The sequence below is a fragment of the Schistocerca cancellata genome, chromosome 1, assembly GCF_023864275.1.
Source record: "Schistocerca cancellata isolate TAMUIC-IGC-003103 chromosome 1, iqSchCanc2.1, whole genome shotgun sequence".
Lineage (NCBI taxonomy): Eukaryota > Metazoa > Arthropoda > Insecta > Orthoptera > Acrididae > Schistocerca > Schistocerca cancellata.
The window spans coordinates 654,108,835-654,134,176 of record NC_064626.1 but is presented as its reverse complement, the minus strand read 5'-3'; the positions used below and the strand labels follow the sequence as shown (position 1 = coordinate 654,134,176).

Sequence of the window (25,342 nt, the reverse complement as noted above, 5' to 3'; positions counted from 1 at the left end):
TTAAAATTTCCTGAAGGTGATCTGTATGTACCTGCTGTTATAAAGGACTTATTATGAAATACTACTTCTGTTGCACAAGCTTCTAAGTGCTGCTCTGAGCAAAATTGATTAATATCAGTATTCTTGAAATAAAAACAGTTTCTGACAAATGTGGCAACTCCTTCTTTCTCCATATTTTCTCTACAGAAATAAGAAGCTAACTTGAATCCTGTAACATTAGATTAGATTAGATTAGATTAGATTAATACTAGTTCCGTGGATCATGAATACAATATTTTGTAATGATGTGGAACGAGTCAAATTTTCCAATACATGACATAATTAAGTTAATTTAACAACATACTTTAGTTAATATAACAACTTTTTCATTTTTTGTGTTTTTTTATTTTTTATTAATATATATATTTTTTAATTTATATCTAAAAATTCCTCTATGGAGTAGAAGGAGTTGTCATTCAGAAATTCTTTTAATTTCTTCTTAAATACTTGTTGGTTATCTGTCAGACTTTTGATACTATTTGGTAAGTGACCAAAGACTTTAGTGCCAGTATAATTCACCCCTTTGAATAGTGAAGATCATCCTTTCTCCTAGTATTGTAGTTATGCACACTGCTATTACTTTTGAATTGGGTTTGGTTGTTAATAACAAATTTCATAAGAGAGTATATATACTGAGAAGCTACTGTGAATATCCCTAGATCCTTAAATAAATGTCTGCAGGATGATCTTGGGTGGACTCCAGCTATTATTCTGATTACACGCTTTTGTGCAATAAATACTTTATTCCTCAGTGATGAATTACCCCAAAATATGATGCCATATGAAAGCAACGAGTGAAAATAGGCGTAGTAAGCTAATTTACTAAGATGTTTATCACCAAAATTTGCAATGACCCTTATTGCATAAGTAGCTGAACTCAAACATTTCAGCAGATCGTCAATGTGTTTCTTCCAATTTAATCTCTCATCAATGGATACACCTAAAAATTCGGAATATTCTACCTTAGCTATATGCTTCTGATTAAGGTCTATATTTATTAATGGCGTCATACCATTCACTGTACGGAACTGTATGTACTGTGTCTTATCAAAATTCAGTGAGAGTCCGTTTACAAGGAACCACTTAGTAATTTTCTGAAAGACAGTTTTGACAATTTCATCAGTTAAGTCTTGTTTGTCAGGTGTGATTACTATACTTGTATCATCAGCAAAGAGAACTAACTTTGCCTCTTCATGAATATAGAATGGCAAGTCATTAATATATATTAAGAACAACAAAGGACCCAAGACTGACCCTTGTGGAACCCCATTCTTGATAGTTCCCCAGTTTGAGGAATGTGCTGAGCTTTGCATATTATGAGGACTACTTATTTCAACTTTCTGCACTCTTCCAGTTAGGTACGAATTAAACCATTTGTGCACTGTCCCACTCATGCCACAATACTTGAGCTTCTCTAGCAGAATTTCATGATTTACGCAATCAAAAGCCTTTTAGAGATCACAAAAAATCCCAATGGGTGGTGTTCGGTTATTCAGATCATTCAAAATTTGATTGGTGAAAGCATATATGGCATTTTCTGTTGAAAAACCTTTCTGGAAACCAAACTGACATTTTGTTAGTACTTCATTGTTACAGATATGTGAAGCTACTCTTGAATACATTACTTTCTCAAAAATTTTGGATAAAGCTGTTAGAAGGGAGATTGGACGGTAACTGTTGACATCAGATCTATCCCCCTTTTTATGCAAAGGTACAACAATAGCATATTTCAGTCTATCAGGGAAAATGCCCTGTTCCAGAGAGCTATTACACAGGTGGCTGAGAATCTTACTTATCTGTTGAGAACAAGCTTTTAGTATTTTGCTGGAAATGCCGTCAATTCCAGGTGAGTTTTTGCTTTTAAGCAAGTTTGTGGTTCATGGTGTGGGTTCCTGTAGTCATGTCCTAGTTCATGAACCACGGGCAACGTATGAGTGGCCAAGTAAGTGGTCCCGAAGTCGGGATACCAGTTACTCTGGAATAAGGCTGGGCATCTCGGACATATTCTGAGTAGTGGTCACCGTTGTGCTCATACGGCAAAGACTACCAAATCCACCGGTTAGTCCCTCAGCCGTTAGGGGTAAAACCCAATGGGACTCGGGGCAAGTAAGGCTAGCAACCTGCTTCCCTGGTACTTTAAATATGATGCTGGCAACAATCAGAGCAAAATGCCTCGGACCTTTGGAGGTGACGGAGTCCCACCTCTAACTGACAAACCAGGGACTCCTAAGATACGACTTGGCAAACAAATGGTAATGAGATGGGGAGCTATTAATATCAATGGGGGCTACTCTGGGAAGAAGGTAGAGCTGGCAGAGGCTGCAAGTAAGATGGGGCTGGACATTTTAGCTGTTAGTGACATTCGGGTGAGGGGTGAGAAAGAAGAGGAAGTGGGAGAATACAAGGTCTACCTGTCAGGAGTCAAAGCAGGAATAGCACAATGGGGTGTAGGGCTTTACATCAGGAAAGAAATGGAACCCAGCGTAGTTGCAATAAGGTATGTAAACGAATGACTGATGTGGATAGATTTGACAGTGTCTAGCAAGAAAATTAGGACTGTGTCAGTATATTCGCATTGTGAAGGGACAGATCAAGATAAGATGGATAGTTTTTATGAGGCACTCAGTGATGTAGTTGTTAGAGTAAAGGACAAGGACAGTGTTCTGCTCATGGGTGATTTTAACGCCAGGATTGGAAATCGAACAGAAGGGTATGAAAAGGTTATGGGTAAATTTGGAGAGGATATGGAGGCCAACAGGAACGGGAAACAACTCTTGGATTTCTGTGCCAGTATGGGCTTAGTAATCACAAACTCCTTTTTTAAACGTAAGAACATTCACCGGTATACTCGGGAAGGCAGGGGAACCAGATCTGTCATTGACTATATAATAACAGATCAGGAATTCAGGAAGGCTGTGAGGGACACACGTGTATTCAGGGGATTCTTTGATGACACTGATCATTATTTAATCTGCAGTGAAATTGGGATTGTGAGGCCGAAAGTGCAAGAGGTCAGGTCCATATGTAGAAGGATAAGAGTGGAGAAACTTCAGGATAAGGAAATCAGGCACAAGTACATAACAGCGATCTCAGAAAGGTACCAGTTAGTTGAATGTAGTCAATTACAGTCATTGGAAAAGGAATGGACAAGGTACAGGGACACAGTACTAGAAGTGGCTAAAGAATGTCTTGGAAAAGTAGTGTTTAAAAGTAGGATGAAGCAAACAGCTTGGTGGAATGATACAGTCAAGGCAGCCTGTAAAAGGAAAAAGAAGGCGTATCAAAAATGGCTACATACCAGAACCCAGGTAGACAGAGAAAGCTATGTTGAAGAAAGAAACAAAGCCAAACAGATAATTGCAGCATCCAAGAAGAAATCGTGGGAAGACTTTGGAAACAGGTTGGAGACTATGGGTCAAGCTGCTGGAAAACCATTCTGGAGTGTAATTAGCAGTCTTTGAAAGGGAGGTAAGAAGGAAATGACAAGTATTTTGGACAGGTCAGGAAAACTGCTGGTGAATCCTGTGGATGCCTTGGGCAGATGGAGGGAATATTTTGAAGAGTTGCTCAATGTAGGTGAAAATGCGATCAGTAATGTTTCAGATTTCGAGGTAGAATGGGATAGGAATGATGATGGAAATAGGATCACATTTGAGGAAGTGGAAAAAATGGTCAATAGATTGCAGTGCAATAAAGCGGCTGGGGTGGATGAAATTAAGTCGGAACTCATCAAATATAGTGGAATGTCAGGTCTTAAATGGCTACACAGGATAATTGAAATGGCCTGGGAGTCGGGACAGGTTCCATCAGACTGGACAAAAGCAGTAATCACACCAATCTTTAAACATGGAAACAAAAAAGATTGTAACAACTACAGAGGTATCTCTTTAATCAGCGTTGTGGGTAAAATCTTCTCAGGTATTGTTGAAAGGAAAGTGTGAGTATTAGTTGAGGACCAATTGGATGAAAATCAGTGTGGGTTTAGGCCTCTTAGAGGTTGTCAGGACCAGATCTTTAGCTTACGGCAAATAATGGAGAAGTGTTATGAGTGGAACAGGGAATTGTTTCTATGCTTTATAGATCTAGAAAAGGCATATGACCGGGTTCCTAGGAGGAAGTTATTGTCTGTTCTACAAGATTATGGAATAGGAGACAAACTTTTGCAAGCAATTAAAAGTCTTTACATGGATAGTCAGGCAGCAGTTAGAGTTGGCGGTAAATTGAGTTCATGGTTCAGAGTAGTTTCAGGGGTAAGACAAGGCTGCAACCTGTCTCCACTGTTGTTCATATTATGTATGGATCATATGTTGAAAACAATAGACTGGCTGGGTGAGATTAAGATATGTGAACACAAAATAAGCAGTCTTGCATATGCGGATGACTTAGTTGTGATGGCAGATTCGAGTGAAAGTTTGCAAAGTAATATTTCAGAGCTAGATCAGAAATGTAAGGACTATGGTATGAAGATTAGCATCTCCAAAACGAAAGTAATGTCAGTGGGAAAGAAATATAAATGGATTGAGTGCCAAATAGGAGGAACAAAGTTAGAACAGGTGGACGGTTTCAAGTACTGAGGATGCATATTCTCACAGGATGGCAACATAGTGAAAGAACTGGAAGCGAGGTGTAGCAAAGCTAATGCAGTGAGCACTCAGCTACGATCTACTCTCTTCTGCAAGAAGGAAGTCAGTACCAAGACTAAGTTATCTGTGCACCGTTCAATCTTTCGACCAACTTTGTTGTATGGGAGCGAAAGCTGGGTGGATTCAGGTTACGTTATCAACGAGGTTGAGGTTACGGATATGAAAGTAGCTAGGATGATTGCAGGTACTAGTAGATGGGAACAATGGCAGGAGGGTGTCCACAATGAGGAAATCAAAGAAAAACTGGGAATGCACTCTATAGATGTAGCAGTCAGGGCGAACAGGCTTAGATGGTGGGGTCATGTTACACGCATGGGAGAAGCAAGGCTACCCAAGAGACTCATGGATTCAGCAGTAGAGGGTAGGAGGAGTCGGGGCAGACCGAGGAGAAGGTACCTGGATTCGGTTAAGAATGATTTTGAAGTAATAGGTTTAACAGTAGAAGAGGCACCAATGATAGCACTGAATAGGGGATCATGCAGGAACTGTATAAGGGGGGCTATACTCCAGACTGAACGCTGAAAGGCATAATCAGTCTTAAATGATGATGATGATGATGATGATGATGAAGCAAGTTTATTATTTTCCTAATTTCAGAGGGAGAAGTGGGTGAGATTTCAATTATATCAAATTGCATAGGTATGGCTTCTTCCATTAACAGCCTAGCATCTTCTAATGAACACCTGGATCCTACTATATCCACAACATTTAGAAAATGATTGTTAAAAATATTTTCAACTTCTGACTTTTTGTTCGTAAAGTTTTCATTCAATTTGATGGTAATACTGTCTTCCTGTGCTCTTGGTTGACCTGTTTCTCTTTTAATAATATTCCAAATTGTTTTAATTTTATTATCAGAGTTGCTGATTTCAGACATGATACACATACTTCAGGATTTTTTAATAACTTTTCTTAATATAACACAGTAGTTTTTATAATGTTTGATAGTTTCTGGGTCACTACTCTTTCTTGCTGTCAGATACATTTCCCTTTTCCGGTTACAAGATATTTTTATACCCTTAGTAAGCCATGGTCTGTTTCAAAATTTCTTACGAGTATATTTAACTATTTTCTTGGGGAAGCAGTTATCAAATGCATTTACAAAAATGTCATGAAATAAATTATATTTTAAATTGGCATCAGGTTCACGGTACATCTCATCCCAGTCTAACTGCTGTAGGCTTTCCCTGAAATTTGCAATTGTTAAATCGTTGATTGAACGTACTACTTTGGAGGACTGTTTAGTATCGCTGAATGGAGCTATGTCATATATTGTAACTAGCTGTGCACCATGATCAGAAAGACCATTCTCAACAGGCTGAGCATTTATCTGGTTAAACTTATCTTGGTCTATAAAGAAGTTATCTATTAGTGAGCTGCTATCCTTTACCAACCGAGTAGGAAAATCAATAACGAGTGTCAAATTGAAAGAACCGAGTAATACTTCAAGGTCATTTTTCCTATTACCCTCTTTCAGAGAATCTACATTGAAGTCCCCACAAATAATAATTTGCTTCCCCCTGTCTGACAGATAGCACAACAAGGAGCCCAAATTTTTCAGAAATAGATGAAAATTTCCTGATGGGGACCTATATACAGTTACAATTATAAATGTGCCTTTATTTAATTTAAGCTCACAGGCACATGCTTCTATATGTTTCTCTACACAAAACTTTTTTGTTTCTATACTTTTTGCACAATGATAACTTTTGACATATATGGCAACTCCTCCTTTCTCCATATTTTCTCTCATTACATGTGCAGAGAGCTTATATCCACATACATTTACCTCATCCTTATCAGTAACAATGTGATGCTCAGAGAGGCATAGTATATCTATTTCATCCTCAGCTTCTAAATCTTCTAAACAAACCAGAAGCTCATCTATTTTATTCTTTAAACTCCCAATATTTTGATGAAATATACTTACATTATTTTTAATTATACTTTTATGAGAACCTTTCCTTATTCTAACATTTGCAGTACTCTCCTGTCTGAGTTTCTCATTGTGCTTTGGCCTAGTTGCTATACCAGTGGTCACATGGTGTTCAGAGAGGCAAATTATGTCAACTGGGTTGGGTGACTTTAATTCATCAATGCAATTACCTAGGACTGAGATACAACTTGGTGGAGATAAAATTTCTAGTGATTGGTGAAAATTTATAATTGACAGCTGTGATTGATGATCCAATGTGCTAGAATTGTGCTGTTTAATTTCTTTCCTAAACTGAAGATTTGTTTCAATCCTGACATCTTTCTGTCTTACCTATCCTAAAAAAGGTGCTGCTCCAACACCTGTAACCACTGATATTTTACCATTCATGGCAGTGCCTCCCCCCCTTAAATTTCCTGCTATTACCCCAACCAGTTTCCCCTTCCCTTTCCTGTTGAGATGTAGGCCGTGCCTGGTATAGTCCCACCTACTGAGAGAATCAACAGGAACCACACCAATATGAGCCCCCGCACCTGACCCAAGCAGCCGTTCCAACTCCAAATTAACTCTCCCAACAGAAGAGTTCAAATGAGGCCGGTCATGGCGTCTCAGGACAGATACAAACTCAACATTGGTGTATCTCGATGCCGACGCAATCTTTACCAGGTCACACTCTATACTGTACCCAGGATCTCTGTCGATGCTGTTCCCTGGCCCTCCCACAATAACCACGGTGTCTTCCCTGGTAAATCCTTTACAGAGTGAACCTAAATCCTCTGTCACCTGATCCAGACTAGCACTTGGTTTGAAAAAATTTGTGACTTGGTATTCTGGTCCTAATTCCTCCTGCAGAAGTTGGCCTACACCTCTGGCATGAGAACTGCCTAACAACAAAACTTTCTTCCTTTTCTATGGCTTTCCTACATTCTTTTTCAATTTCCTATTGAAAGTTTGTTGTGTCCTGTCTACACCTACCTCTGCTTGAGGCTCATCAGTTTCTAACTGATGCAACAGGTCAAACTTATTTTTGACATTCACCACAAAACTGTCAGACTTAGTTCTAGGCCTGTTCCTTCTGCTACCTGTTGCCACTTCCCACCTCTCTTTTCCCTTCTCCCTCCTTAACCTGTCCAGATCTTCCCTAGCCTGATCTAGCTCAGCCTGAAGGGCAGCAATTTTCCCCTCCTGTTCCACTATCTTCCTATCTCTGCTGCAAATCCTACATAACCACTGATGAGCCTGATCCACTTTCCTGACACCCACGCCACTGCAGTCCCCCCAGTGAAAAAAACTACTGCATCCATCACACCAAATCCCGGAACTAACAATTCTACGGCAAGTCAGGCACTTCTCACTCATGGCAAAAATAATACTTTATCTAGAATAAATCAATTAAATTACCGAAAATCAAAAAAGATGTTACAAGAATTAAGCCTATTCACAAATGTATATAAGCAGGTTTCTGATTTAAAATTCCGCTGTTTTTCTGAGATCTGTATTAAAACAATGAAGGTATACGCTATTTATTTTATGTTTCACTCGATGGAATGAAAAAATGGACAATTAAACGAGATACTTTAACTTTGATTCTCCAAAAACGTTACAAGAATTAGGCCTATAAACAAATGTATATAAGCAAGTTTCTGATATAAAGTTACGCTGTTTTTCTGAAATCTGTATTAAAACAATGAAGTTATACGCTATTTACGGTAGTTTACTTATTTGTTACCGAGAAATTAGTTAAATTAACATTTAACATATCTATACCAGTGGTCACATGATGTTCAGAAAGGCAGATTATTTCAACTGGTTTGCTCAACTCTGATTCTTCACCACAAATAAGCAACTCAATAAGCTTACCCCTTAGTCCTCGGATATTCTGATGCAAAAACAATAACTGATTTTGTGCATTGGCTGAATTACAACTGGATGAACCTAATTTTCCTGCCAATTTTTGAGTATCTCTAGTTTCAGTCAGAGACTGCCTGCATGAATTGTGTACGTTAAAATATGCTTTCTGGCTGCCCGTTTTATCAGTGTGAATGATAGGGGGAATTGTTGTTGCAGGAATAAATTTTGGGACGATGTTCCGAAACAAAAGGTTAAAAAACCACCAGATAGGCAAAAGAGATGCTGAGCATCAGAGTTTAATGGAAAGGGACCATGTGCGGTTAAAAATGATTTGTTCAGGATAATTTATTAAGAGAGAAAGAGATCTCAGTATCATTCTTAACTTGTAAGTGAAAAGTAAAAGATAACTGTTGTGTCTGTGAATATTGCAGTATGAGTAGTAATAAGGGATGTGTTTTCTACATAACTGTGTAGATTTTCCAAGCATATTAACTGATGATATTCTTCTTGGGTCTGCAGTCAGATCAAGTAACCATTTGAATACAACCAGCTTTCACAACTGGGGCACTGTGTGTTCACTTGCAATAGTGCAGCAGTGTTGATTTAAGGCACACTTGCTGTTGGTCTTAGGCTGCCGATCACAGTATCAGTCAGTTCTAGCAAGAGTAGCATACAGCATCATTCTTATCTGAAGACGATGTTCAGGTAGACTACAGAAATATTGTTTTCAGATGATTGCTTGATCTGGTTGGAGGCCCGAGAAGAATACCATCGATATATTTTCTAGTGTTTAAGATATAGAAAATTGTTGAGTAGGGCATGGGGCTCTTGACTGGTTCTTGTTATGTGTTAAGTGACATATGGGGAGTTATTGAGCATTGAGCAACAATGAGCCAGAGGCCTAGAGTTGTAGGGTAAATTCCAGCCTCTGAACTGTGGTTCAGGCCTTCTAATACTTAGGAAGAAAACTGTAAATATTGTATATGTGACAAAACAAAATGGTTAGCATGCCTTGATAAGATTACATACCCCCTGGTTGCATACAGCTCGCACTGGTGACATCAATGGCAATGGCAACAGCCCCACATGTAATGTACATGTAGTGGTATATTTGTTCCCTTCTTATTATAATGATTTTATTTATAAACCTTTTTGATTTTCTGTGATTACTGCATATTGTTTTACATACACATTTTAACACTTACTGTTATCCATTTGAAACACCGAGATGCTTGTGCCTTGAATAAATAAATAAGAGCAAATCTGTATGGGTATATGTAGCTGCGTGACAGCTTAATTTTCAGCCATTATCTCGTAAATGACTAAACCAAAACTCATGATTTTTGAGGAATCGTTTCTGGTTGCTAGCACTATGTACATATGACACAAAATAAATGTTATCAACCTCACCCCAAAACAAACACTCATAGTTTATTTTTTCTTGTCCTCTGAATGAAGACAAAGCATTGTAACATATTTTTACAATGCCTTTCATATGCGCTAAATTTTGAATGATCGTAATTGAGCATAATCTCACCCCGTTCCACAAAACCTTGAAAATCAAACTATTTTCTATGTCCTGTTCCATATTGGGTACGAAATTTTGACTTTTACCTTCATATTTTGTTTCAGATGAACCAAGCAGTCACTACAGTGTCAAGCATGGATCTTCACCTGGCCGTGCTATTTCAAAACAAGATCTTGGTGCTTTTATGATTGAAAGCTTATCAAACCCAGAGCATTACGGCCAAACATGTGGAATTGCTAACACTCCAGAGGCAGGAGATAAATAATTATTTTGTTGTTCTTAGTACAATATGGCTGTCAAATGAGGGGTTAAGATTGAGTCTGAGTGCATTACATACTGTTCAGCATTAATTTTCAGTTAAGAGGATTAATGCTAAATATAACATAAGTTTCAAACGATGGAAACTCCATGTAGGAATACAACAATGTAGGAAAAGACAGATTGCTACTTGCCGTAAAGAAGACATATCAAGTTGTAGACAGGCACGATTAAAAGAGAGTCACATACAGCTTTCAGGCCGGAAAACCTTGGCTTGCAGATGTGCAATTTTTATCATTGGTTCAGGTTTCCAGCCCGAGATGCTGGAGTTTACGGTCGTGTGTACGTAAGGTGTGATTGCTTAGCAAGCAATCTGTATTTTCCTACATTGTTATAACACAAGTTTGTTATTCTGTAAACAGCACTGGTAACAATGTATGACTGGATAGGAGTATTTTCAGGTTAAGAGGCCACAGTTAATCCACTTATTTTTATGAAATGAAATTCAATAATTTTAGTGGGCATTGTAACTCAACAACTGGACGTTAAACAGTTTTTGATATTGCATGAAACATCTATGTGTTTTTGTTTCTTGTGCTCTTGGTTGTAATTTTCTAGCTAATTATGTAATCCTTTGGCTTGTAGATGTGACATTTTTATAATTCGTTCAGCTTTCCAGCTGTAGAAATAAACCCAATATAAATTTATTTGTGTAAAGGTGGAAGCATTGTATTATAAATACATAAATAAACAAAAGAGACCTTATTAAAAGATAGAACATTTATGTATTGCATTTGTTCATGGTGCATAGCTACTATCATGTACTATTTTGTTCTGTTCCAAGTATTTTTTGACATTACAACTTGTTGAACACATTCATCTGCAAAGATTTGTGACTTTTCTTGTAACAGCTTAAGGTTATCACATGTACAAAATCATTTATTATGGATGCAAACCTCTGCATGTAGTCTGAGAGGGTCCTTCATAGGAAAATGTAGTGCATTTGAAGAATACTGGGGAACTTCAATGTGTATTAGACAAAAAACAACTACTCTCATATAGCGAGAAAAATTTGGTTAACAAGTAAGTGGTAATTTGCAGTGTACACACATCTGATGAGGGTATGTTGTCCATTGTTAAAACTTTATGTGAGGGTTAGTTTCATTTTTCAATTTTTTCTTGTATGCATACAGAAATGCTCTAAATTGGTCAGGTAATTTCACAAAAAGTGTTTATTGTTTGATGATATAGTAACCCAGAAATATAATATTGTTATTGGTATTGTCTTATACACAAGAATGTAAAGGTGTGATCCCAAGGCAGTGGCCAAGATGTCAATAGCTGCCCAATCTGAGCCACTTGCTTGATTTACAATTTCACAACTTTAAACAATGGTAAATCCAGGATGGAACAATGACAGTATTACGAAAAGAATGGACTGCTACTCACCATATAGTGCAAATGCTGAGTCACAGACAGACAGAACAGAAAGACTGCTGAACAAGTAAGCTTTTGGTCAAAATGCCTTCTTCTGAAGTAGACAAAAAAAAACACACACACAACCACTGTCGCTGGCCGAGGCCAGACTGCGAGCAACTGCACACAATGGAAGAAGTAACCTGGGTGGTGGGGGTAAGGAGGAGGCTGGTGCAGGGAGGGGAGAGATAGTGGGGTAGGGGTGGGGTATGGTAAAATGGTGCTTGTGGGAGCACACAGGGACATAGTAAGGAGAGGGTATGGGCGGGGGGGGGGGGGGGGGGGGGAGGAGGAGGGAAGTAAAATGTAAAATGACTGTGGGTGCATTCATGGAACAGAAGGCTGCATAACGCTGGAGTGGGAACAGGGAAGGGGTTATGTGGGTGGAAGGACGGGATTACAGGAACATAGTATATATTGCATTGATAGTTCCCACCTGCACAGTTCAGAAAAGCTCATGTCGGTAGCAAGAATCCAGATGGCACAGGCTGTGAAGCAGTCATTGAAGTGAAGAAACTTGTATTGGACAGCATGCTCAGCAGCTGGGTGGTCCACCAGTTTGTCAGTGGCCATTCATGTGACAAACATCTTTTTGATGTCATGCCCACATAAAATGAAGCACAGTGGTTGCAGCTTATCTTGTATATCACATGACTGCTTTCACAGGTGGCCTTGTCTTTGATGGGCTAGGTTATGGTGGTGGGAGGATGCTTGGGAGAGGTCTTGCATCTAGGTCTATTAAAGGGATATGAGGCAAGAGGTGGGGGGAGACTGAGGAGAACGGAGTGCACGCAGCAAGCAACTTTTTCATGTTCCAGCACTCTTTTGATTGCTTAGTGGTTTATTCAGGAATAACACACTGCGCACCTAGGGACCGATAGGGACTTCGCGAGCCAGGGCCCCCTTCGCATGGGACAAGCCCGCGCTTGCAGAGGCCAAGGCTAGCTTTCCTTCTTCTATGCCCAAACTTCGACGCTCCATTGGCGTTAAGTCTGACACACGAAACGCACCTCGCTCGTCCGAAGCTACGGAGAAGAAGCAAGACCTCAACGCCACGAGAGATGCTGACCTGCATCAGGTAGGCATTTCAATGTCCAGCAGTGCTGCACCGGATCCAAATGAAAGCCTGAAGCTTCTCACTAGCTTAATGCCAACTGCTACCAACCAACAGAAGAACCTCCTGGGCCTGCCAAGAGGAAAAAGATGGATGAGACAACCCTGTACTCGTCAGCTAACGAAAATCGGCACAAGAAGTCCTGCCCCATTCCAGATGAGGACGGATTCATCTCAGCCACCCGGACGGTTCCTGCCCGCTCCTATACCAACAAATAACTCTTCTGCAGCTACGGATGTCAACCCAACCCACCAAAATGACACCTTGGCCACCACGGCCCACACTACTACAAAGTCACAGATACCTCCTCCCATCATCATAGAAATCAAGGAGGCATACAAAATCCTCCTGCAAACTATCAAGGGCCTTCTCAGTAACCCTTTCCACTTCAGAACAGCTGGTAAAGATCTGTACAAACTTCAAACCAAAACTACCGCGGATTTCATGAAAGTCACGGAGGAAATCTCAAAAAGGCAATGGGGATTCTACATCTATTCGCCTGACAAACCCATCAAAAAAGTCATTCGATGGTTCCCCTTCAGTTTCTCGTGCGAAGAACTCGAATCCACTGGAATTGTCCCCAGGTCAACTCCAGAGTACAGTCGCCTAAAACACACAAGGACATCCCCCTCTTTACAGTAGTGCTTACCAATAAACCAGACAAGCGAAAATTGCTGAAACTGCAACACGGACGTCACAATTGAGGAACCTTGGGGGCAAACGTGGCCCCACCATCTGTTACCGTAAAAGGCATCAGCCATGTGGCCAGACACTGTGCAATTTAAGTGCGGCGAAGAACATACCTCCAAAGAATGCCCCAAGGATAAAGACACTTCCCCCCACATGACAAATCTCACCCTGTCAGTTACCTCGGTTGTGAAGTCATCAAAGCCTACAGGACCAGACAAAAGGCAACCACACACCAGGGTCTCACCGATACTGCTATTGCAGCTGGCAGAAAAAACACAAATGTCGCAGCAACCAATGCCAACACTGCCCCATCTTCTAAGGCCAATGCCCCCCCCCCCCCACCCCCCGCAGGTATACAGAGAACCAACCCCCACCACCACAGGCGTGCTCAATTCATTCCTCATCATCCAGCTCCACCCCCTCCGACCATTGCTGCGCCCCAGCAGCACACAATCAGTGCTGGATTGTCAACTCAGGCACAGCACAACACAACACGCCGCCCCTGCCCCCCCCCCCCCCACACACCAGGAGTTCAACTTGATCTCAGTCATGCAAGCCATGATGAAAGCCATCACTGACGCCCTCCAGGCTATCATGGCCACCATTCCGCAGCAGATTTCTGCTGCAGTTCAATTTGCCTTACAGGCCATTCCAAAGCCAACCTCCACCACTCAAAATGGCAGCTAGATTTGGACTAACTGTGTGCACTTGGAACGCCAATAGAATCCGCACTCAAGTAGGTGAGTTTCGTCAATTCCTTCAAGGCGAAAGAATCAATGTATGCCATGTCACCGAGACACAACTGAAACCTGATATCCACGTACGAGTCGCCAACTACAGCTGTTTCTGGACAGACCGGCCGACTGCTGGTGGAGGAACAGCAGTCTACATAAGAAACTCCCTGATGCATCATCAACTGCTACTCCCAGCACTAGCCACAGTAGAAGCCACATTGGTTGCAGTTCAAACACCAAGAGGCCCCCCCCCCCCCCCCCTCCCGTGACCATCTAGAAGAAGCAGACTTTAAGGCATTACTGTCGCAACAGGGAAACCTTTCTATTGCCGGCGACTTTAATGCAAAAAACACCAACTGAAATAGCCCCATCATGAATATCAGTGGACGCCGTCTCCTACGAGTTGCAAAAAGAAACCATGCTATCAATGTGGGACCATATGACCCCACATGCTTTCCAAACAGAGGCCAGAGTGATGTACTGAATATAGCCATCATTAAGAGATTCCCCAATGATGTTACTGCCACCACCAGATGGGCCCTTACCTCAGATCACGTCGACCTTGTCGGCATCAACAAACTACCAAGACACCACCTCGATATCCGAGGAATCAGCTGGGAAACATACAGCCAACTGCTCGAAAGAGACCTTCCGGACACACAGACAGCAGGAGCAGAAGCCACACTACTATACATAACATCCAAAGCACTGGACACTGCAACAGAAGCCACGCCACTGTGACAACCCACATGACCAAAAACTCACCAACTGCCTCCACCCATCACAGCAGCCATCAGAGAAAAAAACCACGCATTCAGAGAATGGCAGGCAATGTGCAAACCAGCCACAAAGCGCTGAGTAAACCAACTGCATAGCAGTAGAAAAACACAAGAACCAAGTTTGGGCAGATAAGATCGCGCTGCTACAGCTACGAGACCAATCAGCCTGAAAGATTACTAAGTCTCTACTAAGGAAGGGACAGAAGTTACCCCCTTTACACATGGGCAAAAATATTGTCAGCAAACCAAATTCCAAAGCTAATGCCCTGGCAGAGGCATTTGCAAAAAATTTCTCAGCAATCAATGACCCTTCCGACGCAGCCCACATTGGCCTAGTTAACTAGTGCCTTCCAAGATTCCTCACCAGCTGAGCTGAAGACCACCATATCCAACCGATTTCCACAGCAGAAGTAACAAAACAGCTTGAAGAACTAAATTGAAAAGCATTAGGAAGACCAGACCTCCTAGCAAATGAGCTGCTGAAGCAAATACCACCCACCGCAGCACCACTAATAGCGGCGGCTTTCAACGAGATCTTGGCAACAGGCGTCTTCCCCTTCACATGGAAACATGCTGAGGTTGTCACCACACCGAAGATAGGAAAGGACCCTCGATCGCCAGCAAGCTACAGACCAATCAGTCTCTTACCTGCTATATCGAAACTCTTTTAACGTCTGTATATAAAGAGACTTCAGCAGCATGTGGAAGCAGAGCACGTGATACCAGACATCCAGTTCGGCTTTCACCAAGGCCACTGCACCACCCAGCAGCTACTACGCCTAGTTGAGGAAGCATTCAGCGCCATGGAAAGGAAGGAATTCTTCGGGGCTGTATTTCTGGATGTCTCACGTGTCTTTGATTGCGTGTGGCATGAGGGCTTCCAGTATAAACTTCTAGATAGCGGGTCCCTGTGTCACAAGTGACGCTCCTGAAAAGCTACCTCAAAAACCGGACATTACATGTCCGCACTCAAGGTGGTGCATAGTCCACCAGACTCATCAAAGCAGGAGTACCTCAGGGCAGTGTAGTGGGACCACTGCTATACACATTGTACACATCTGACGTACCATCGACAGCCAGAACTCACCTGTCTCTATATGCCGATGACATACCCATCTACTCCCAAAGTATGAATGCTGCACACCTCCAGGCAAGACTGCAACAAGCGTGTAATATGCTGAGAGAATGGGCGACGAAATGGCAATCGTCCTTCAACACCACGAAGACGCACGCAATAGCTATTTGCAGAAAACCTTTTCCAGCGAACATCCAGCCCATTGAGATAAGGGGCACTCCAGTCCCATGGTCACAAACAGTGAAATACCTGGGTGTGACCCTCAACAGGCGTCTAACATGGTGCCCTCATACATAAAACATCCGAGAGAAAGCCAGGCGAAGAATGGTAGTGCTTTACCCTCTACTAAATCCATCTTCAACACTACCATTAAGACTGGGGGTGATATTGTACCTCACATTGGTGCGTTCAGTCCTAGACTACGCTGCTGTTGTGTGGGGCAATGCTGCTCCAACCCACATACGACAACTACAAAGAATTCAAAACCTTGCTCTGAAAAGGGCACTCCACCTGCCACACTGGTTCCCAACGAATGGGCTTCACCAGCTCTCAGGGTGCCCTACCTGAGGGACCAATTCAGAACCACTGCCAAGAACACAAGACTCATAAAATAACCTGGTACGATAACTTGGACACAGGGTCCACTACCAGGCCTCCACGAAATGGCCAGACAACCTACATGTATATACATTTTAAAAAACTGAATGTGTGTGTGAATTTATTTACCCTAAGATGTATAAATGTGTGCATTGTATATATCATGTGCATGTGTGAGCGAATGGGCGGGCCGGGGGGTGGGGGGGTGGGGGGGGGGGGCATCCAGCCAGTGTCTTGAAATCATTTTAATGCAGGAAAAAATAAGCCCACCAAAAAGCCAATGTTTTATTTCTGATATATGTTATTATTGAAGGTGAAGTCGCAAGGCTTGTACTTCTATCTTTCACACAACTTCTGCAGTGCGAGACAAGGGGTTGGGAGCAGAGGTGGAGTAGGAATGGATGAGAGTATTGTGCAAGTCTGGTGGACAGCACAATACCGCTGTGGGAGGGGTGAGAGCGATAGTGGCTAGGACATTCCTCATTTCAGGGGCTGATGACATGTAGTCGAAACCCTGGTGGAGAATGTTATTGTTGCTCCAGTCATGGGTGATAATGAATCATGAGGGGAACGCTCTTTTGTGGCCAGATGGTGGGACTTTGGGAGGTGGTGGGTGACTGGTGAGGTAAGCACAGGTGATCGCTTTCTGTATAAGGTTGGGAGGGTAATTTTGGCCACAGTGAGACCTGTGATATACTTCGAGGGGACTGCTGGTCACTACAAATGCGACAGCCACATGTGGCTGGGCTATATGGCAGGAACTTTGGTTTAAAATAGGTGACAGATGTCAAAGTAGAGGTATTGCTGGTGGTTGACAGGTTTGATATGGACGGAGTTACTGACATAGCCATTTTTGAGGTGAAGGTCAACAGTGAGGAAGGTGGCTTTTTGGGTTGAGGAGGACAAGGTGAAGCGAATGGGGGGAAAGTTAATAGTTTCTAAAGGAGTGGATAGGGTGTCCTCACTCTCGATCCAGATCACGGTGATGTCAGCAGTGAATCTGACCCAGGTGAGGGGTTTGGGATTCTGTAGCATTAGGAAGGATTCGTCCTGATGGTTGATGAATAAGTTGGAATAGGAAGGTGCCATCCGGGTGCCCATTGCCATATCACGTATTTCGTTATAGGTGATGCCTTCAAAGGAAGTTGTGTGAGAGAGTAATATAGTTGGTCATGGTGACCAAGGAGGAGGTTCAGAAGGGTAGTGTTTAATAGCAGCAAGGCCATGGGCATTAGGGATGCTGGTGTCAAGGGAGATGACATCAATAGTGATGAGCAGGGCACTGTGTGGTAAAGTAACACAAACGATGGAGAGTTGGTGGAGGAGATGGTTGGTGTCTTTTATATGGGAGGACAGGTTATAAGTAATAGACTGAAGGTGTTTGTCTATGAGAGCAGAGATTTTCTCAATTGGGACGCAGTAACCAGCTGCAATGGGGCTTCCTGCGTGGTTGGGTTTATAGACTTTAGGAAGCATGTAAGAAGGTAGGGGTAAGGGGGGGGGGGGGGAGAGACTCAGGGGAGAGGTTCTGGGATGGGCTTAAAGATTTGAGGAGAGACCAGAGATCCTGATGAAATGGGATCACTGTGCAGGGTTTGTAGGTGGACGAATCTGATGGGTGGTAGAGTCCTTCAACCAGGTAATACTTGCAGTTCAAATCCACAGTGGTGGAGCCTTTGTTAATGGGTTGGGATCAGTGTTAATTTACTCACCAAGCAGTGGTAGGAGAAAACACACACAAAAGTTGCGGACATGTGCCAGCTTCTTGAGGGAAGGGATGGAGAAGGGATGAAGGATAAGATCTGTCAAGGTTTAGGAAATGGGGAAGATTATGGAAAAGTCAGCCTGAGTCCCAGGTCAAGGGAGAAGTGATCAACACATAAATAGTACACGTGATGGCCTATGTATTGTAGACTACACTTTGTTCATTATATTGAAAAGAGATTTTTGACAAATGATAGCTTATAAAGGAGACAGTATTCTGTTGTTTAGGTAACACCTGTAACTTTTCTTCCCATTGAGATATTGAGGCAAAATCTCCTTTTCTTGTTATTTGAGACTTCTTGACAGTCAGCACAGTGACAGAAAGTTCATTAATATTAGTAGTGAAACTGTTGGTAAAAGCAGATGGGAGATATCTAGTGGAAAATGCAACAAGTATCCCGAATAGATCGACAGGAATGAAAGGCCTTAATTTAATGTTATCTTATTAATAAATTATAATTAAATTCTCATAATAAAACAAGTATTATAATTACATGGTAGTATCCTCCAATACACACACACACACACACACATTACCCCTGACATTAGTATCTTTTTGTTGATGTTAAGAGCTATAACAGCTTGAATGTTTTGGCACTAATATAATGAACTGTGAATGATCCATTTTGAGCTGTCAAATTGCCAGAAAATAAGGCGAACTGCAAAAATAGGTGTATCCTGTAATTTTGAACAAATCCTGCCAAGTAGACACTGAGAAAAAGTACACTTTGTTCTTAAAAGATGCAACTTAGGGGAAACAGTTACTAAAGTTTTCAATGTATTCTAGCTCTGTAAGATGGGTTGTCTGCATCTGGATTGTCTGCTTCCTCTTCCATCTCCTCTTGCAATGCCATTTTTCCTGTTCATGTGTGTTGTCTTGCCTTCTTTTAAAGTTATCCAATAGATCTCTCTTATGCCCTGACTCTATTGTTATCTAAATTTAACATTTGTTTCATTGTGAAAAGACTAACAATTTGTAGCAGTATTTTCAGGACTTCAACCTTACAATATTTCCTTCACTGAAAGTTGTCACTGCATCAAAGACATCAAAATGCAGTGTACTAAATGACACAAGCACTACATTGGGGATTAAGCTGTTGATGGACTCATTAGGAACTGTATGTAGCCATGAAGACAATTTTTCAATAGTCTTACATCTGATAAATCTCTGAAAGTTTCTTCCAAGACCTCCACTATGTCAAAAGTTATTGTTGGTATGTGATTAAATTTCTCACAATTTTGCTGTGCTCTGTTGTATTTGCACCATGAATTACTTCCTAGAGGTCATAGGCTATGAATGAGTTTATCGTCTTTTGGAGAGGTGTGAAACAAAAGAGCCCATACAACTTTTCTCATATCTTCTACACTACAAACAATTTGGCTGATTGCTATACCATAGTAATATGGATTTTATCTGTGAGTCTATTCTTATCATACAATCCTCTGCCACCTTGCAGTTTCTTTCCCTTGTATGCAATTTTCAGTCGTCACAGCCTTGTATTCCATATGCTTTTATACATGACCTATACACTTCAGTTTAATGGTAGTTACATTTTCTCCATATGGCTTCTCTTCCACAACTGCTTTGAAAAATTTTAAATCGCCATCTCTTAAATAATTGACAAATCTTACCTCCTTCTATTGTTCAGATTCTTGAAAAATGGTCACCACCACACAGTGTTTTGTTTAAATGAATGAATAAACCAAAAATAAATTTGGAAAAGGGAAAATTCTGTAGGTGATCAGTGACAAAAACAAAAATTGAAAATTTAAAGATTTCAACTGGTACAGAGCCTCGTTAATGCTACCATTTAGGTAGTAATTCATCGCCATGAAAATAAATGCTGCAAACGCAGTTGAAACAGTGCTTTTATAGTTGGTTTTAGTGTTTCAAAATGGCGCAGGCAATATCCATAAGGATTTTATTCGAACGGGAAAATGAGATTAAAGAAGAAGCAGTGAAATAAATCATTAGGAAGTCATGTTAAAAGAGTGAAGATAAGAAACACAGCAAAGGACATACAACAAACAACTCTGAACTATCATAATTCTTGTCATTTAAGAATGAGTAAAAGTCCAACTACTATTGAAAAATTATCACCTGCCAGGATATAAATAGTGGATATCTAAGCTCTGACTCTTGTTAATCTGTGTTTTCAGATAATTCTGTGAACATACAGGAAGTATCCATACAGTTACTGCATAGATGCATCCTTCCCACTTATGGAGTTTCCAATATCATTTCTTTCTGGTAGATGTAATTTTTTTGTGTAGCCAGGAAATGGGATTCTTTTTTTAAATCCTCAAAAGAATTGTCTTGCATCTTATTGACCTTTAAGCCACCGACATAAAATACAAATGAATAATTTACATAGTCAAATAGTGAAATCTGTGCTATTAGAATATTTGCGAGAAAGTAAAGTATATGTATTATTAGCATCATAATAACATATGGTATCACAGTAATGTGTTCAATACGTGTACTTCATATTACATTCTGAATGCACCAGAAGACAGAGCACATTGGTTAAAACATGATTCTAGTTCATGAGGTGGTGGTTCATAAATGTTCCATGGTTTCTGACACTTTGTTCCTTCCAATAACCTACATCACAGAATGGCCTTAATGATGCCAGGTCATGGAACTAAACAACTCTACAAAGTTCATATTTCAGTATCGACAGTTGAAACTTACCTCGGGGAAGATCGGTTTGGATTCTGAAAAAATGTAGGAACACGCAAGGCAATACTGACCCTACGACTTATCTTAGAAGATAGGTTAAGGAAAGGCAAAACTATGTTGATAGCATTTGTAGATTTACAGAAAGCTTTTGACAATATTGACTGGAATACTCTCTTTGCAAGTATAAAGGTAGGAGTAATAAAATACAGGAAGTGGAAGGCTATTTTTACAAATTTTACAGAAACCAGATGGCAGTAATAAGAGCCAAAGGACATGAAGGGGAGCAGTGGTTGAGAAGGGAGTGAGACAAGATTGTAGCTTATTCCTGATGTTATTCAATCTGTACTTTGAAGAAGCAGTAAAAGAAATGAAGGAAAAATCTGGAGTAGGAATTAAAGTTCAGGGAAAAGAAATAAAACTTGAAGGGTTGCTAATGGCACTTTAATTCTCTCAGAGACAGCAAAAGGACTTGGAAGAGCAGTTGAACAGAATGGGCAGTGTCTTGAAAGGAGGATATAAGATTAATATCAACAAAAGCAAAACAAGGATAATGGAATGTAGTCGAATTTAAGTCAGGTGATGCTGAGGGAATTAGATTAGGAAACGAGATGCTAAAAGTAGTAGATGAGTTTTGCTTTCTGGGAAACATAACTGATGATGGCTGAAATAAAGAGAATATAAAATCTAGACAGGCAATAGCAAGAAAAGCATTTCTGAAAAAGAGAAATTTGTTAATATCGAATATACATTTAAGTGTTTGGAAGTCTTTTCTGGAGGTATTTGTATGGAGTATAGCCATGTATGTTTAGATAAAAAGAGAATAGAAGCTTTTAAGATGTGGTGCTGCACAAGAATCTTGAAGATTATATGGGTAGATCACATAAGTAATGATGAGGTACTGAATAGAATTGGGGAGACAAGAAATTTGTGGCACAACTGAGTCAAAAGGGATCACCAGTTTAGTATTTGAGGGAAGAGTGTGTGTGTGTGTGTGTGTGTGTGTGTGTGTGTGTGTGGCGGGGGGTGGGGGGGGGGGGTGTATAGTAGAAGGAGACCGAAAGATGTATACAGTAAGCAGATTCAGAAGGATGTTAGTTGCAACATTTATTCGGAGATGAAGAGGCTCGCACAGGACAGAACAGCATGGAGAGCTGCATCAGCAGTAGTTTAACATTATGAAAATACAAGATTTGTAAAAATAGTAAATTATTGTATGTTGTCATGTATACCTGGACCTCACAATAAACTTTTAAGTTTCTTATTGTAACACATATTAAAGTACTTTTTTCATAAAAGTCTTTCTTTGTTTCTGTGTTGGTGCCAAAGGTAATGACTGTGGTGGTGGTGGTGGTGGTGGTGGTGGAGGAGGAGGAGGAGGAGGAGGGGGCGGTAGTTGACATGGCAGTAGTGAAGTAGCTGCATGCTGTAGTGGCACAGTATCTTTTGTTAGAGTTCTGCTGTCTAATGGTGAAACTTCATTTTGCAGTTCTAGGTCACTGAGCATGTTGTTGTGGACCATACTATGTGATGAATTCCACTTTGCTATAGGACAGCCATAAACTGAAACTGGAGCACATTCTGTGTATCCAAGTTTCAGGTAGAAACCTTGTTGGTCGATAGTTGATAAATAGACTGTATGAAGACCAAGCCTGGAACAGAGCAAACATATATTTTAAAAATATTTCATTGTGTTTTACAAATAAGACGTTTTTGTTCTAAGCTTACTTTTGAGCTTCATTCTCTGATGCATTCATGAGTGCCTTGCCGAGACCTTGTTTGCGATATGATGGATGAATAACAACTGAAACAAAACAAAATACCACTATAAGTCTTATATGTCATCCCTATGAAGCCCATCTAAGATGTTGATAAAAAGAGAGAGCACTTTTTAGAGCTCATTCTTCAGCATAATTCTCTGATATCACTAGCATAAGCCTAAAAGGTTTCTGAGTCAGTAACATATAATGATAATGCATTTTACTTAAATTGTCTGAATCAGTACTAAAATTTATGCTTTATTCATAATGTAAAACTTGCTCTCTTCCATTCAAGCCATGGAACTGACTTATGCTGCAATAAATGACTACTTCATTTTTACATTTATTTGTTATCCCTCTTTAAGCATATTGATACGTGTGAAATAGATATGGTACAATAATATCAATGCACATGTTCGCAAGTGTGCGGGTGCTGCCCCCCCCCCCTCCCCCCCCCCCCCCCCCCCCGCCGCCCCCACCCCTCTCCACACATACACAGATATATACATTCACCTCAAAAAGATGTGATACTCTGCAGTCAGCCATTACTATTAATGAATCAAACTACAATTTGTCGGCCACACGACACATTCTTTACATACAACATAAATAAACAATAGTAACTCTCATGCATCAGCTTTTGTGTGATAAGACTTTCTAGTGTAGCTTCATTCCGCTACTAGCACTACTGTCACCTGATTCACTTTGAGTTTTGCAAATCGCTTACAAATAACCAGTACAGCAACAACCAGCTAGGAGGGAGCAGCTCCAGCAGCAGCAGCAGCCATTATTTGTGTTTGTACAGAGCATTTAGTTTAATATTTCCTTAGGAACTTCTGTCAATTTTAGGAGAAGGATGGATAGGGAGTGTGCACCTTGTGGTGTCCGAATGCAGGAGAGGCTGACTTTAGTTTACAAACAGCTGAAGATGCTGTTGACCATGGTCAGCCATTTTCAAACTGCTGTCTTGGGGTGTAGTGTGTGTGTATGTGGAGAAACTAGTACCTTGCATGGGACATCTCTGGTGCCACTTGTTTTACCCACGGGCTCTGTTGTCAAGGCACCTTCAAGCATACCCAAAGAAGGGGAACAGGATGTAACAATACACATAACTTGAAATGGAAGGTGAATGGGGAGTGGGCCATCTGGCCTCACACATTCACCCTGCAAGTGAATAAGAGGCCACTCCTTCAACATGATCTGAGCAGGCACATGGGAGGAGAGGTTTTCCAGTTATTGGAAGCTCCAATGTTAGGCCTGTTATGGAGCCGCTTATAGGGAAATAGCATCCAGGACTGGAAAGAAGTCCGATGTGTGCTTGGTATGTCTGCTGGCTTGCCCCGCCTGAGATGTTGAGTATTCTCTACCCGTGGCTGTCGAGGGTGTAGTCATCTTCAAGTTGTGGCTCATGTTGGGACCAATGATGGCTCTCATTTGGTTTCTGAGACACTGTCTGCCTGTAAAAGTGGCTGGCAAAAGTGGTAAAGATTGTTGGTCTCATTTGTATGGTGTGAGCAGAGCTTACACTGTACAGTATTGTACCCAGAATTGATAAGGTTCCTTTGGTTTGGAGCTGAGTAGAGAACATCAACCAGAGGCTCCATCGATCCTGAGACTCCCTTAGCTATAGTTTTTGGACCTGAATTATGAGGTGGAGAAGTGTAGGATTCTTCTTTACAAGTTCGCCAGTGCACTATATAAAGAAAATTACTCATCTAAGTATTGACGCCGTTGTTGTTGTTGTTGTTGTGGTCTTCAGTCCAGAGACTGGTTTGATGCAGCTCTCTATGGTACTTTATCCTGTGCAAGGTTTTTCATCTCCCAGTACCTACTGCAACCTACATCCTTCTGAATCTGTTTAGTGTATTTCTCCCTTGGTCTCCCTCTATGATTTTTACCCTCCACGCTGCCCTCCAGTACTAAATTGGTGATCCCTTGATGCCTCAGAACATGTCCTACCAACTGATCCCTTCTTCTAGTCAAGTTGTGCCACAAATTTCTCTTCTCCCCAATTCTATTCAATACCTCCTCATTAGTTATGTGATCTACCCATCTAATCTTCAGCATTCTTCAGTAGCTCCACATTTCAAAAGCTTCTATTCTCTTCTTGTCCAAACTATTTATCGTCCATGTTTCACATGGCTACACACCATACAAATACTTTCAGAAGCGACTTCCTGACACTTCAATCTATACTTGATGTTAACAAATTTCTCTTCTTCAGAAACGCTTTCCTTGCCATTGCCAGTCTACATTTTATATCTTCTCTACTCCGACCATCATCAGTTATTTTGCTCCCCAAATAGCAAAACTCCTTTACTACTTTAAGTGTTTCATTTCCTAATCTAATTCCCTCAGCATCACCCGACTTAATTCGACTACATTCCATTATTCTCATTTTGCTTTTGTTGATGTTCATCT

The 25,342-nt window shown here is 40.9% G+C and overlaps 2 protein-coding genes across 9 annotated transcripts in view; one reads left to right on the top strand and one right to left on the bottom strand.

Annotated features, from left to right (window-relative positions):
- LOC126183579 (flavin reductase (NADPH)) overlaps positions 1–11,141 on the top strand; it is a 68,143-nt gene extending 57,002 nt beyond the window's left edge. The window contains exon 5 of the mRNA XM_049925679.1: positions 10,099–11,141. Coding sequence (XP_049781636.1) covers positions 10,099–10,259 — 161 coding nt within the window. The 3' untranslated portion in view covers positions 10,260–11,141. The remainder of the gene's footprint in view (positions 1–10,098) is intronic.
- A 10,450-nt stretch (positions 11,142–21,591) lies between these two features.
- The window catches only part of LOC126183537 (N-alpha-acetyltransferase 80), a 145,344-nt gene continuing 141,593 nt past the window's right edge, over positions 21,592–25,342 (bottom strand). For all 8 annotated transcript variants that reach the window (XM_049925626.1, XM_049925640.1, XM_049925617.1 and 5 more), the window contains 2 exons: positions 22,890–22,965; positions 21,592–22,813 (listed from right to left, as the gene is read on the bottom strand). In XM_049925626.1, the coding sequence (XP_049781583.1) occupies positions 22,438–22,813; positions 22,890–22,965 (452 nt within the window). In that variant the 3' untranslated portion in view covers positions 21,592–22,437. The remainder of the gene's footprint in view (positions 22,814–22,889; positions 22,966–25,342) is intronic.